General features: G+C 36.9%; 1 protein-coding gene across 1 annotated transcript in view; it reads left to right on the top strand.

Annotated features, from left to right (window-relative positions):
* The window catches only part of LOC101846563 (retinoic acid receptor gamma), a 53026-nt gene extending 36917 nt beyond the window's left edge, over window positions 1-16109 (top strand). The window contains exon 10 of the mRNA XM_035968418.1: window positions 11678-16109. Coding sequence (XP_035824311.1) covers window positions 11678-11778 — 101 coding nt within the window. The 3' untranslated portion in view covers window positions 11779-16109. The remainder of the gene's footprint in view (window positions 1-11677) is intronic.
* The last annotated feature ends 326 nt before the right edge of the window (window positions 16110-16435 follow it).

Genomic DNA, 16435 nt, shown 5'->3' with positions numbered 1-16435 from the left:
AAATGCAAGCACTGGTGGTAATTGGATAAGTAAGACTGACGCACGTCATTATCAGAGAGGATAGCAGTTGAGAGGTGTGAAGTTTTTTTTACCACTGCTTGCCGACCGGACAAGCGATTCTTGATCCCACCGGCTGTGCCTTTGAAACCCCCCTCCACCTCCATCCCCATAAAATTCCCTGTCTAAGACGGAAAATGTATAAAACGGAATTTTTTTTCTGGCTCCCTTGCGATTCCGTCTTACACAGGTTCGACTGTACAGCATAGAATTCTTGGTTTTATATATAATATATGCTGCGTAATTTTCAACTGGTATTACTAGGACTCGTGTCCTGCAGTTCAGATAAAAATTGACCCTGTATTTAAAATGAGATAGGTGATGTATTTTTGTTTTTAGTATAGTATTAAAAAATGTAGTGTTTATGAGAATAGACAAAGTGATCCTCATGTTACTTTTTGGGGGTTATCTTTACACACTCTCACTGACTTTTATTATTTCCGGTGAAAAGCATGATCATTTTGCCAGTTTGACTCCTCTCATGTTTTTTAGAAGTATCTGATCTTGGAAGATGTATTACCTTTTTTGTTGTTGTTCGGAACGAGTTTTTTGTATTTACTTTCCGTAGAACAATTTGACAAACTTTGAAATTAAAGGGTAAATTGTGGTTTGCCAGTTTGTTGTTCAGTAGTTTGGCAGGGATTAAATGTTAGCTGTTAAATTCAGTTTTTATTAGTTGTGACTATTTCAATATAACCTTTACACAATGTTTAACCCAGTGATTATGTCATATAGATCTCTTTTGTTCAAATGTAGTGCTTTTTCTGTTGTGTGTTTTATTAAAAACATTTTTGAAAAAGATTTTCTTCATGACAAGTTTGTTTCCTGAAAGTAATACATAAGTCGGTAATACTGACCATTATTCATGCTTCCTCACACACCACAATGACTTCTTTGGAGGTGTGCTTTTTCACCACTTACAGGGTACGTTATCAGTTTATATGCCTTTGACTGCCAGTATGATTTTGTTGTCATAGGTAGGAGAATGTCAGTAGGTGTACAATTTTGAGAAATGTGGACAAAATATGCAAGCATGGATGTGTATTTACATAATAAGGGGCATAAATACATGGCAGGGTTTTAGGTACAGTGTTGGTGCCTTAAGGCCGGATAAAGCAGGAACAGAATCAAGGCATTCAATTTGGTCCAGGTCGGAAATAAATGCTGTTCATTATTCAGTCTGAATACAAAAGTATAAGATTCTGTATGTATGTGGTGTTTTGAGGAAAGCTACATCATTATTTTTATGTTTTGTCTGACTGATGTTAATGAAATATTTTCGATGTTGCTGTCCAGAGAAAAAGTGCTCTAAACATGATTTGGGTCAGGAACAAAAAAGCCCGTTTTTTCTTCTTTAACTCATATTTTAAAGCCGTGAGTAATTTTGTAAGTAGCTTCTGAGTGTGATACGGCTGGCATCTAAACGAAAATGTCATAGGTCATCTTTTGTAGAACACTAATGGTATGGGGCTTGCTAAACTCTACATGCAATATAATTTTTCAGAGAATTACTTGAATCTGATTGCTATGCTGAAAAAATCCTAAAAACGTTACCTAGTTGCGTATTGTTTATCTGATGTTTAGAAGTAATCATCATTTACACAGATTGTAGAAAAGAGGTACATTTTTTTTCAGCATCCAAATTTCCATTCTTGTTTGAAAGGATTTTCTCAGAACACCACATACAGTCATACTGCCATTTTGAATATCATTGTCATGAGAAAGGAGCGTAGCAATAATACACTTTATGTAGTATACTTTCTTGGGTCCCCCACCCCTCTGCTGCATTTCCAAATGTACACCGATGATAATGCCAAATACATTGATTGTTGCTTCAGTGTTTAGGGTATTCATAAAACTTGGCTTGTTCTCCCCAAACTGTTGAATTTTTTTACTAACTAATACTTCAATGCTCATCCCAGTGTTTTGTAACCCGGTTTTTAAAATATTTTTGCTCTTGGTAAAGAAGTGAATCGTAATGCTATAAGGTGATTCATATGTGCAAATTATGAACCTGTCTTTTATTTTTTCATCCCTGTATTGTATTTTTGTCTTATTACGTCTTTTTTTTTTCTTTTATAAACCTAGACTGTTCAACAGTCTCAGTACCCGGTTCCTTTACGATTTTTATACTGTATAAATTTAGAGGTCTCAAGTACTTGAAAAGTAGCCTCGTGTTATTGGAAAAGGCATTCTTATTGATTGTCTTAGAACCTTGATGGATTTAAAGAGTGAACCGATAGTTTGGGAAAAAGGCTGTTTTTTTGTGGGGTTTTTTAAGGGTTAAAAAATTTTTGGGATAGTTTTACATAACATTATAGGAATAATATTGTTTATCAACTGAGTGACTTCTACGGAAAAGAGTAGAAGTAAAGAGAACCAGTATGGAGGAAGCAATTGGAAGGGCCATGCAGCTCTTTCTGAGTTACTGATGTTGAACCTGGTAGCCTACTGATTCCTGGTTTGTACTTCCCTGTTGAGGCTTATAATGTTCTTTAAAACTTTTTTTGTGTAAATGTGTTTCTTATACCTGCCGACAGTACTGAGATATGTCTGTTATGAGAGGTAAGACGTCAGTATTTTGTTGATGGTAACACCTTTTGATATTACCTAGTGAAAGCCTTATGACCTTACTGATCAGGAACTTTTCCCTCTCAGGTCTGTGATTGTTACCGCAAATACATTGTTTATTTTTCAAGTTTGTTAAAACGTTACATGACATAGGTACTATAAATGTTGATCTTGAAGCAGCAGTAAGTTCCCAGTGGCTTTGTTTGTGTATGAGTAGTTTAGTTTGTGCATGCTAGTTGCTGTGTGCGAGTCATGTTTCTGTATTAATCTGCAATAGAGTGCTTTTTTATAGTCTACCAGTGGTATTAATCCCAGCAAACATTTTTGTTGAACATTTTGTTCAGGCGCTGTTTATTTGGTCATCATTTCAGCCTCAAACTTCTTGAAATTATGACTATTTTATCAAAGGGCCCTTGTTGAATTTAAAATGAATCTAGTTAGGTTTCTTATTATGTAATCATTAGTTACTGGATTGTAGTTGGATTAGAGCTAGACCAATAGTTTGATTCTTGAGATTTGGATTAAAAAAGGGTACATACAGGTTCCCTAGGGTTGAAAAGCTTATTTATAGTCACAGTTCACATCAGAGAAAAGATTCATATAATATGATACATGATAACTCCTGTGGTTGACCAGTTCATTCCGACTTACAACTTCAGTCCCCTAAGGGAGCATACAGCGTTGCAGCATGTCAAGGGTGTGTCATTTTTGTTCATTTGTGTCTGTATGGATTGCCAAGTACATATTTGGCCATTGGATGAACTGAGAAAAATAAGGCAAATACAAGTCTCTTTATGTAGGGTATTGCTTCGTATCTGGGGATGTGAGGAGTTAGTATATGGAGGAAGAGAGAGGGTGTTATGAGACTTCATTCTTTCCTCTTTTTCCTTCCATAGCTGTTTTGTTTCACCTGTAAATGTGGGAGCTGGTATACGTATGTCCCTTCCTCCTACTGCATGTCACGCACGCGCACGCGCGCGCACACACACACACACACACACACACACACACACACACACACACACACACACATGCATAGACATGGGCTCACACACTCACACTTCAACAATGATCCTCAAAATATTCTGTTGGGATATACTGTTTCTTGTTTCGGTTTTCAAATGGTGTACAATACATTTTGTTGTTCTCTGGATTTTTGCTGGAAAAAAAAATGTTGTGATGTGACTTCTATACATATATAAATACATTTGTATAATGACCTCACTGTATCTGTACATAGATGACATGCTGCAGCAGTGTTTTGTTTTTCAATGTGAGCTGTAAATAGACTTGAGCCAACCGCAGATGGTGCGTGGTACTGGCTCACTGTATCTACTATAGCCTCTGTTTGTCTCATGTCGCAACTTGGCTTCTCCAGCTTGGCGTACTGTCACATTTTGGTTGTTTTTTTCTCTTTCTCTGTTTCTTCCACTAAGGTTAATGCCATGACTGTCCGACTCTAGCATCTCACTCCCATTGACCCAGCAGCACTAGTATGCAAAAAAAAAAAAAAAAAAAAAAAGTCCCCTCCAAACCTGAGTTGGATGAAATAGAGATCATACACTTTTTGTGTTTTTCTGTATGGGGATCGAAGTGGATACTGGATTAAAACTATACCTTCACAATTATACAGGTGCTGTCACTTTGGATTAATCTGTGATGCTGAAGTAGAAGTTCAGGTTCATGTATTGCAGTGCTTGCAATCCGTAACGATATCGTCAATTGGTGGGCAGTTTGTTTGTTTTGATGTGCAGAGGGGATCACCAGGGTAGTTATGTCAGGTGTTATTTAATGTCTCTCTTGGAAATACTTGTAGGTGGGAGGTACAAAAGTGTCGGCCTCATAGTTGTGGCAAAAGTGGGTGCTTGATGTTATGAGGTTGGCAAACAGTGATGTAGAGATAAGGAAATAGAAGACAGGTAGTGGGGCTGAAAAACATGGGTGTATCGTTTTCAAGTGAAACAGTTTGGGATAAAAAAAAGTCTAATATTAAAAAGTATGTCAGCTTTTGAGGTTCATCTTTGTAAGTGTTATAAAAAATTTCTTTACGCTGAAAGCTTAAAGACAGCTACATTGTTATGCTGATTTAGAGAAATGATTGGGTAGTCTAGTTAGATTTTATTCACCATTTGTCATCCTGCTATTTGAATTTGCGGGGTCCATCTCAGTACATCAGACCATCCTCCTGCTGTCTGGTTCAGAACATCGGACTATTCTAGTACTGTGTATTGTTCTCATTTTTCCCCCTGAATTTAAGAAACACAACAAATAAATCTCTGGTAATCCTGGTGATCTGTGACTCAAATTATAGAAAAAGTTAGATTGTTGCACATGGCAAGCAGGCTCTCTCTTCTTGTGTCTCTGTGGTCTGAGGGTAGCACTGTGACATTGTAGGCCTACCTCTTTATTTTCTCTGTGAACCTCTCATGTTTGTAAGTTATTTGTGCTTCCTTTTGGCTCAGGAGACTGTTGTCATGTTTCTTTGTTCAGTGAAAGTCATATTTTTTGTTTGTTAAGTTGTTCCAATATTTTGTAATAGGTGAAAAGAAATTATTGTTGCATTACCAATATCTCCAAGTGACTTTTGATGAATTTATGTTAAGTGTCCAGATGTGCAGCCATCTTCGTTTTTTTTCGTTCTTCTACCTCAGTCTAAACCCCTTGCCAACCTGTCCCCTCCTCATTCCCTTCCTCCTCATTTCCCCCTTTCTCATTCTATTTGTTTCATGTAAGATGACGGAAATCTGTTCACTTTGTCTGCTTCATAATTTGAATCCTAAGGATTCGTCCTTCTTTTGAAATTAAAGGTTTACACTCTACCTTTTGTGCCCTAACAAAAGAAATTAAGGATGTTTCGGCATATGCACCAAAATTTTACCAATCTATTAACTGCTTATTTGACTGAATGATGTAGTTGATCTTTGCTCATTATGGCACATTACTGAGTGGCTAGTTGCTGGATATTCAATGTGTTGCTTTTTGAGGGGGGTTGCCCCAAAAATAGTAAGTGCCACAACCCATAACTGAATTTTTATGCCTTATTCCATGTTGACATTGAGAACAATATTTCATCATTGGTTGATATAGGTTTCATGCAACAGATTTTTTATTAGTAGCCTTCCTTTTTATGTTTTGAATGTTTATTCACTTTTGGAAGATAATTCACCCAATGACAGTGACTTTAACTCAGCAGAAATTCATTTTCTTCTGCCAGTATAGCCTGAGATCTGTGCCCAATATGCATTTTCAATGGGGAAAAATTTTAGAGTCAAATCAAATGAGTAAGACATGTGGGATTGCCATAAACAAGAATCTCCCCAGAAGGTGACCTTCAATGAGACTTCCGGGTATTTGTCAAATGATTAAAATTTGGCCAGCAGTACAGTGCATATAGTAGCTGCGTTAGAAAATTGGTGTAATTCTAGAGTTGTGCCAAAATACAACTAGCTTTTTATTTTGCTTAATGGTATTATATCTATGTTTTGGTAAAATCAAAACAAAAATGCGCTGGCACCCATAAAAGAAACAAGCTCGCCAAATTTTACCAATATGAACAATAGTCTAATTAAACAGGTTTTTTCCCCCCTTTATCTCAAAAGTAGCAAAAAGGAGATGTGCCCTTTTGCTAGTGCAGTGATGATATAGTGTTAAGTTGCATGTTTCCTTTAATTTATCAGGTGAATTTTGTTAACCTTGTCCAGTATGCATCCCATTATCCTCCTTATGGCCTCACTTTGGCAACGTAGCTCCTGTTTCGCAATGTAGCCTCTATTTGGTTATGTAGCCTCAATTCGGCTACGTAGTCTCTATTTGGTTATGCACCCTCTATTTGGCGACCTAGCCTCTATTTGGCAATGTAACCTGTATTTGGCTACGTAGCCTCTATTTGGCTACGTAGCCTCTATTTAGCTACCTGGCCTCTGTTTAGCTGAACAATTCCTATTTTGCTAGGTTGTTTTATTCGGCTATTTGGCCAGACTGCTTTTATTTGGGTAGGGCAATCAAGTCTTGGAACCACTGACCCTAGCGTGGCCATTCTTTACCAATTTGTTAGTTAGGGTGCTTATGGTGTTAGGAGGGGGTGGGGATGGGGTGAAGTGTCCCTGTGTCAAACACTTGCACAAAACGCTAAAGAGCACATTTTGTTGACATTATTTTTCCCTCTACAGTTTTTGACCCCCCCATGTATTTTGGTTGTTGCTTTTTTTACCATGTGTACTACATAACAATACCGGTGAGATATGTGCATGTTTTGTGTGGGGTTCTAGTGTTTTATACAGAGAGAACTCTTCCCCAGTTCCAGTTCCGTGTTACAGAATGTTACCACTGTAGACGTGATTTTCTGTTTTTGCTCGATATTCCAGGGGATTTGCAGTTTGCGCAAATGCAGAAAATTAAAAACAGTTAAATTATAGAACTCGATTGGCATAATACGATGTGGGAAAACGTTGGGTTTTTGTTGTTTTTTTCCTTTTTGCCACATGCATTAGGTCAAAATTTCTGTTTGGTTGTTTGGTTGTCAGTATTTTACAAACTTTTCATGGCTGCAACTTTCATATTGAAGTATAGAGATTAAACATTTCTTTTTGATGTGTGTCTTCCTTACTTCATTATTATTATATGTCCAATTGAAAGCTTTATGAAGCTGAATGAGAATTACATACAAATAACTGTGTTGGAAAGATTTTAGGAGACAATGGACAATATATTTTTTTGATGAACTTTCACTAACTGCAGCCAACAGGACCTCAATTGTTATGTTTTGCCTGAACAGCAATCACAGTTATACAGAGCTATGACAGAGAAGAAAAACAGCTTTCCAACTCATTTATTTGTGTTTATTTATTTGTTCTGTGACGTTTATCCCTTAATGTATGTGGGAGATTGGTGGGAGATTGGTGGGAGATCTGGTGTGGCCCGATTCTTCTACATCTTTACTTTCAGTATTGCTTCTATGGCAGTCTGCTCCAGGGAAAATGTGGCCAATGTCTTACTAACTTGCCTAAAATGCAGCAATCACACATACTCTCATTTCTATCTTTTTCTTTACTTTCTCTTCCGTACAGCCACCCCCCCCCCCCCAATTCCTTCATATTATCCTCTCCCTGTTCCTCTCTCTCTTTCCATTTCCCCCTTCCTCACCCTCTCTCTCTGCCTCCCTCCCTCCTCCCCCCCTCTTTCTCTCTGTCTATTTTGCTGTCTGTCTGTCTGTCTGTCTGTCTGTCTGTCTGTCTGTCTGTCTGTCTGTCTGTCTGTCTGTCTGTCTGTCTGTCTGTCTGTCTGTCTCTGTCTCTCTCTCTCTCTCTGTCTCTCTCTCTCTCTTTCTCTCTCTCTCTCTCTCTCTCTCTCTCTCTCTCTCTCTCTCTCTCTCTCTCTCTCTCTCTCTCTCTCTCTCCCCCCCTCTGTTAGACAAGGGAGCCAGGTTGGTTTATTCAAGTGTTCCTCAAAAGGGATCAATGACTTTAACCTTGACCTCGAAGAGACTCACAATAACCAACGTTATAGAAAGATGAATTCCCAATTTGAAGGTAAACACTTATAAATATAGCACTGTGAGGAGAAGAACATTAATTAAAACCGTCAAATGCCATTACATGTCAGTAATCTTACCTAAGCCTTCCATCTGAAATCGGACTGAATGTTTGTATTACCAATCCCCCCCCCCCCGAAAAAAACCCTCAAAAAAGAAAATCCACTCCTGGGAGAAAAATGTCCCTTGCCTGATACAAACCCTGAAAATGTGTCTTGAGCCTAGCTTGTGGAATTTCATCTTGAAAGCAGATATTGATTTGCAGAAGAGCAGGGAAAAAAATGATCTGGATTATTTTGAATTAAAATAGAAAATACAAGGAGACTGTATTCACTCAGGCCTGTTTCCCTTGTTCTACAGTGAGAGTGCCAAAAACAGAACTCGCAAAATCAGTATTGTACTATTACTACGATTACAGTCAAAACAATTTTTAAAGAAACAGACAAAAGAATAGTAAGTTCTAATCACTGTTTCCTGTTTCAAATAATTAAGAGAAAGACTGGATGTATGCATTAGCCAGTTCTAATGTAGATCTTGTTTTGTATTTTTGATACTTCAGAATAAGGTTTCCATACTAGTGCGGGTGCCTCTGGCAGTCACTATTTCTCAACTCATTGAGGAGGTACTTTATGGGCTTGAAAAAGTACTGTTTTAGGGTGCTTTAAAAACGATACACGTAGTTATTCACACAGATTTTTCAACCCTGCTCTCCTTATCTGAAACTTGAAAGGGCAGGCAACAACATGCTTATTATTATGAAATGTGCAAATTCGTGTTTCTGATTTATGTGCGTTTGTTCGAAATATGCTGCAACCTTACCACTGGTCTGCTGCTGATGGGACATATTGTCACTGCGTTTGCAAAATGGCACATCTCATTTTTTTCTACTTTTGAGATAAATGGGAAAAACTATTTAACTAGGCTATGCATCATCTAATAATACATGCATGTTTCTTTTGTGACTGCTAAAGCATTTTGATTTTGGTTTTACTCCAAGATAGATGTAGTACCACCCAACAAAATGAAAGACTAGTTGCATTTTGGCACAACTTTGAGTTATGCCATGTTGTTAGCGCAGTGACGATATATGTGTCGGCTACCTTTTTAAAGAGTTAACTTTCCTTCTATTTTCTGGTTGTATGTCTTGTCTTGTTGAACCGCAGTAAATGGCAGCAATCATAAAGTTGAGCTCTATGATCATCCTGTCAATGCAGTCCTCTGACAAGGAAATAATCTGCTCTGTGCTTATTGTTCACCCTGGTGGCAGCATTTGTGCCACCTAAAAGGCAGAGCAATGTAACTGCACATCATATCATGATTTTGAGAAAAATGGGGCAAACTCTTGATGCTTATTATTGAGATCAGTCACTTATATCTCTTTACCAATTTGAAGACCATTGTTTTGGATGTAGATATGTCTTCCTGCATGGGAGATTGGTGGGTGCTCTGGTGTGGTTTGCTCCTACTTTCCTATCAGACATCAAACATCTGTTGTCCTAGTCTGTCCTCTTTCTTTTTGTGTTTGTACTCTCTGGTTACACCTCTAATCTTCGGCACTTATGCGACCTTATTGTGTTGCAAGTGTCATAAATTCTTACTAAAACTAAAAACTAAAACGTCTTCCTGCTTTTGATACAAAAAAGACATAATGCACTGTATGCTCCTCAGGAATTGAGATTGTTTCAGAATGCTGACAGGTGTGCTGGGGTAATAATACAGATTGTAAAGCTCACAGAGCTTGCTGTTAGTGGGAGTTTGTGTTGAAAGAATTATGCTATTTATAATAATTATTAATAATCAAGCTTCGCCCCCCCCCCCAAAAAAAAACAACTACAAAAAACAACAAAACAAAACAAAAACCCACCAAAAGCCCCCCAAAACCCCGAACTTAAAAACCTTCTTGATTTTAACAAACTTGATTTTGTCAGATATAATGTCAGTCTGCCTTGGGATGGCAGATAATATGCGTCATCATCCATAAGATGATGCTGATTTGTGTCTGTACAGTTAGTTCAAGGTGCTGTTGGTCATGCATCTGGAAATTGATAAAGAAAGGCCTGAACAGAACTCTAATGGCCGATGAGTGTAGAATGTTGACTTTCAACGGCAAGTTATATTTTTCCTTGTTTGGTTTACTACACTTGTTTTTGCTCAAAAATTTTGTATTCATCTTTTCTGTCTTTAGTTTTCTCTATGGCTTTTTACTGAATGTTTCTGATTTGTATTGAAGCAAAGCCACATAGCGCAAGACTATTGAAGGAGATTTATAAAAAACTCCAATGAGTGGTATCTGTGATCGCAATATGTGTGAAAATGTAATCACAGATGGCAGCATCATTCCTGCCCCGTTTGCTCTGTCACTATTTTTTCCCGCCCAAAGGGTATTACAGCTGTGAGACAAGTTTGATTGCTTAGAAAAGAAACTTTGGTCTTATGATAATAATAGGCTACTAATAAATAGCATATTTTGTGTAGCGCATAACCCTTCTCTACAGCAAGCTCTATACGCATTACACTTTATATTATTACCCCAGCAGACCCTAGAATTCTCAGATACATTCTCAACTTCCCAGGAGGCATACAGTGCAAGCAGTTGATTTAGCTCTCTAACACTAACAAACTGACAAAATCTTTCACTGTCAATAGCTGGGTACCCATTTCCACTTGGTGAAGTGAGGAAAATGGTTTCAAAGTGCCGTTCCCAAGGACACAACGTTGGGTCCCTGACGTGATTCAATTCCACGACCTTACGCTTGTGAGTCTGAGAGCCTCACCTTGAGACCACTGACGCCTTATCAGTGTGGCTAAACCTTCTGGCGATGAATCATGAACTCATGGTAGAGGCATAGCAGAGAAAATCACAAGAATCGAAAGAAGAGAAAGATAAGCCTGAGCCATATATAAAAGACTCAAAAGTTGTGCCTATTATTTGTTACATATGTGTCATGACACGGCGGAATCAGGTGCTCGTCAATTTTTGGACATGTGGTGTTATTGATGTAAAAAAATAATAATCTTAAAGCTTGTTCATTAGTCTTGTTTTTGAGGAGATAAACGCCATCAATCTTGAATAGTACTCGAGATAAATTTGCCGTTGAAGAAGGTGGGGGTCACATGATTTCAGAAGTAAAATTTGCAAGAAAATGGCAGTCAAAGTTCAGTGACTTACATAGTTTGAAAGTCCCTGGAAACTGAAAATTTACATTTTTGTGCCTTCAATCAATGTTTTCCTGTTAAAATCCTCTTAGAAATATGTCTTTATAAGAACAAATAAAGTGTTGAGCCAAAGAACAAAAATAAGACAATAATTTGAAACCGGCAGAAAAAATGTCAATTTCTTTGATTTCATTATTTTGACAAGCACTTGATTTCACCGCATTGCCTCACATATATGCTAAGACCATGTTTTTCAAACACTCATGTGTCTGTTGTACCATCAGGTAGAAACTTTAATTTCTCTTGTGATGCTACTTTCAATTGTGTGTGAAGTTAATTTTGTTATTTTTCTTTCTTCCTCAGGTGCGGAGAAAGTTTTACATCTACGTGTGGAAAAGTATGCCCCAATACCTCCTCTTATGGTCGAGATGCTAGAAAGAGTGGAAAATGTCTGCTTCCCTTGAGGAATGGTCATCTCTAGAGATTTTCATCAGCTATAACTATAGCCGAATGTTGCCCGGTCAATGTGAATTTTGCCCAAAGTGGCTATCAAGCTCAAGAATTTGTGGGTATATACTGTGACGGATGTGGGAAAGTTCAGCTCATCTGTGAATGAAAGCAGTATGTGCTCAGCAATCTGCCACACTGTATGTCCATTGGGGGGCTGAAATGTGAAGAGTGAATAGGTTGGCCAAGGGAGTTACTTCGAATGTCAAGGGAAACTGACAGGGGATTCCTGCCGATAAATATATGCTCTAAGTCTTACTTTTCTTGACTTTGCTGTTGAAATATATCAGCTGTTGCTTTGTGGATTCTCATCAGAAAAATTGACCTGCCCTTACATTGCTCATGGCTGGTACCTAAAAGCCTCCAATGTCCTTCTTGTTATTCTTGATTTAGCTATAATAAGAAATTCTGAAACCGAGGGAGAAGCCTGCAAGCTGTTCACCTCCACAAGTGGAAGTGGAGTCTTTAAATGTTAAAAATTATGTATCCAACTTTTCTCTGCCAGAACTGGTCTCATCGGTCGACATACCTTCATAGAAATACAAATGCTCAAACATTTTTAATTCCTCTGTCTTACGTATTATTTTTGTCTCTTGTGGGGGCTCGGGGATCAGTTTCAAGGTTCACAGAGCTGACATCTTTCTCTTGGACTCAAAAGCACTATTTATAGTCTTGGGCTTAATTAATGCTTTTAATGTTCTGAAATTTGGCACAAATGAACTACTTAATCTTGTTATAAACTAAAACAGAAGGCTTGTTAAAAAATTTGCAACAACATTTGTTTGAGAATTAAGATATACAAAAAAAATATTCATCCTGGAAAATTGATTCTTTTGCCAGTGTCTCATTCTTCATATTTAAAATCATCACATTTTTTTTTATTCATGAGTTTTATAGAACCAAAGATTCTCTATAACTTTACTAAAACTGTGACATTTGGCCTTGGTAATTTTTTGATGTTGCTACAGTTATCTGGCTAGTTAGTCTGACGGTATTTTCAAAAATGCTTTTTTTTTAAAGTTACTTTTTCTGAAATAGTTTGAATGATAATTAGAATTTTTATAAAAGTTTTATTTACCAATGTTGAAGTGCCCATGGAAGAAAACAAAATAATTGAACGGTTTAAATTGGTTAGCTATTTACTTATTGGTGAACATGAAACATTACAAGATGAAAAATTAAGCTAATGAACAATGAACAGTGGTTTAGAAAGTAAAATTCCCATTATTTTTGTTAATATTTTTAAGGTGTTTGTTGTTCCCGTGGCAACCAGTGGGTGCACCTGCCCTTAATATAAAGCAATGTTTTGTTTCTCGTAACTATGCCAACGTGTATGACTCTTTCACTAGAGTAGAAAAAGTTATTTTACTTCAGAGACCCCTTCTTTTTGTGAATAATAAACCTGGACTAGGCCTCACTCTGAAAAGAAGTATGTTTGCAGATGCATTTTACGCAAATGTTACCAGAATTTTTAATCTCCCTTGGCCATGCAAATAAATGGGTTAGTTTGTACTGAAATGACTTCTGCAGACATAGAAGTCTTGCTCAGCAAGAAAAAAAAGAGGCTGGCAATTGAGGTTTGAAGGTATTGCTCTGATTTGCGGGTAATTTTTGTACAACATGAAGTAAGGCTGAAAAGACTGTCTGTAAATTTAGTGCAGCTCAAAGCTACAATTGGTCACTTACTCTGTATTCTTGTGATGTGACCCAAGAAGTAGTTGTGTCTAGCAAAACCAAATGATTGTTGGTATAGAAATGAATGGGAGAAAGAGTCCTAGCCGATGGGGCAAGCAAGTCTGCTGCTGGAAGCAGTCAGCTGATCTTTTGTGACAATAAGGATGTGCAAACTTTCTCCTCTCTGCCATCTTCACCGATAAAGACACCAAAGCTTGTGATATGAACATACTGGTGGCATGCAGACCCCGTGATGTGATGAAGACGTACAATCATTGTGAATATGTTCTTGTCGTGGGTGACGATCATTTCAAATGCTTCATGGTTTTTTTCTGGTTTTCAGCCTCTTCATTGCAAGCCTACATTTACTGTGACATGTTTCTTATGCTCAGAACATGTTTACCAAACACTTATGTGTCTATGGTACCTCAGAGTAAGAACTTATGAATATATAATTATATATATACATGTATCTGCCATAGTTTTGTACAGTTGCACAATTTATCATGAAAGTCTTTTGCTGGTACCTTGTGTGTTTTATGTTTTTCTGATTACCGGTAAATAATTTGAAAAAAGTGTATGTAAGAATTTAAATTCTGTTTTAACTGCATACTTTGAAGAAGGTCTTTGTTAGGTTATCGTTGAATGGAATTGTGACTAAACAATTTCTTTTTATTGATCCTGCAAGAATGATTTTCTTCTCATGCAGTAGGCTTCCTGTGCAGTGTGATGATATGTTTGAAGGCAGTGTCTTTGCCTTATGATAATATGATAATGAAAGCATTTTAACTTGTGTGCAAGAATGTTGGCGGGTGCAGCAATATCCCTTTTTTATTTGTTTATGAGTAAGTGAGTGATGTGGTGCGCTTCTGTTATTCCTTTGGGGAAAAATGTGAATGAAATATTTGTGTGCATATCATGACCACAGAATAACCTTGTTCTTTCTCTGTCACAAGTACTTTTGAGACATTGTGAGTTCACAGTATTCAGACATAATATCTCCCTCAACTGAATAACAAAATGAACTTGAATTTTATCTAAACAATTAAAAGAACTGTGCTGTAGTTCTAACTTTTACGTATCATGTGGAGGGAGTACAGGATGAGGCCTTAGACATTCTAAACATCAAACACACACAAATTCTGAGTTAAGACCTTGTCATTTTGGTATTGTAATATTCATTCTGGCAGGCTTGCAAGATGAGGCTTCCTTCTCCCTCAAGTTCTGTACAAATCCTTTAGCTAACTTCTATTTGTTGATCATGTTGAACTTCTGGAGATTATCTCTGCCATGAAGGATTTTTAAAAATCTGTTGTCATGAGAAACCTCACACCTGCACAGTTTCTCTACTCTCTCAGGGACTCATCTGATTGTGGTCAAGTTTGATTCTAGGTTGTTGTTTTTTTCTTTTTTGTTTTTGGTAAGAGTTTTATGGCGCTCACAACTGAATAAGGTCATGCACAATTCAATTCTTGTGTAGTAGATCTATATTGATTTAATTTTTATATTTAGTTTTACTCATACAGTTTAAGTTTTTGTAAGTTGAATATGTTTTCTTTCTTTCTGTTATTGGTAGTGTTGTATTTGATTCTACCTTTAGGATGGTATCTAAGTCACTCAAGGAAGGAATAAGAACAGTGTGTAATTCTGGAAATTTGTGTGAATGTTTGACTTTGTTGTGAGGAATTTAATGCAGCCCCTCACTAAGATGAAAGTGTTCTGATCTTGTGTAATATCAAAGAACAGAAATTATGTTACTCGTAAAGCTATAGACCTGTGGCTGGTTAATTTCTTTATTTGCAAAACCGATTTGTATATTAGTTAGGGTTATTTCCAAGAACAAGTTATAAAGATAAGACTATGATATGTAAAAACTGAGTCTTTTGTGTTTTTGAGCCTTTACAACATTTGAAAGGGGAGCTCTGTTTGTAGTGGTATTTTTTACCACTTTTTTCATGTTGGGAGTGAAAATTTACCTTTTATTCATTCAGAAAATACATTGTTGTTATGTATGACAGTTGACAACCTGACTTATGTAAGAATTCATAGAACTCGGATAAATTCTCTTGTTGCATTCTTGAGACTGCCCTTCATGTATTTTCTGATGAAATGAGCACACCATTTGCAGGTTGCGTTAGAATATTTTTCATTTTGAGATCACTTTTTCATGACTAAAGTTACTGGTTTGTTTATTTGGTTTCTAATAAATGTCCACCAGCACAGGAAACATTTGCAAAAGTATGGACTACAATTTAAGCTCCTTTCTGATTAGAATAAGCTTACTGAATATCTGCTTGTTTAATGACTGTGGGAACTTTATTCAGTTTGATTTATGATTTTTGCTACCTGTCATATTTTAGTGATGGTATAGACACAACTGAGTTCCATCTGTCATTTGTAAAAGATGATTTGCAATTATATTATAAAAGAGATAAGAGCAGTATGAAGGATTTTGCATGGCCTCCTGGAGGTAATAATGATTAATTAGGGTACAAAAAAAGAGATGGTCACAAATTTGGTAAACGTAGTTCCCTTCCACCTGACTGTGTTCTGGAATGTTTGCTGCTGTTGCTGTGTGTCTTGTGTTTTTGTTCTCAATACCGGTAACAAAAAACTCGGTGCTTCGAGGAAAGTGATAATTTCTTGCCGAAGAGTGTAGAGATATTGTCCCCTCAATGCATCAACATTCATATATCTTAACAAATCAAGGAAGAGGTGTAAATCTCTTGTATGGTAAAGATCCTTAACTTGAAATAGTAGGGTCTATTCATAACACTTGTTCACCTTTTAAAAAGTTTAACACTATCTTTAGTAAATTCTCAGATGTATCAGCCTTTATGATTTGTGAATAGCTTCTTCAGAACGTGCTAGCTACTAAAGAACCTGTCAAATGTGATGTGTATTATATATACAATCCATTCTCAAAAGCTTGGTTTGGAA

This window comes from Aplysia californica, unplaced genomic scaffold (assembly GCF_000002075.1).
Source record: "Aplysia californica isolate F4 #8 unplaced genomic scaffold, AplCal3.0 scaffold00058, whole genome shotgun sequence".
Taxonomy (NCBI): domain Eukaryota; kingdom Metazoa; phylum Mollusca; class Gastropoda; order Aplysiida; family Aplysiidae; genus Aplysia; species Aplysia californica.
This window is presented reverse-complemented; position numbering and strand designations above follow the sequence as displayed.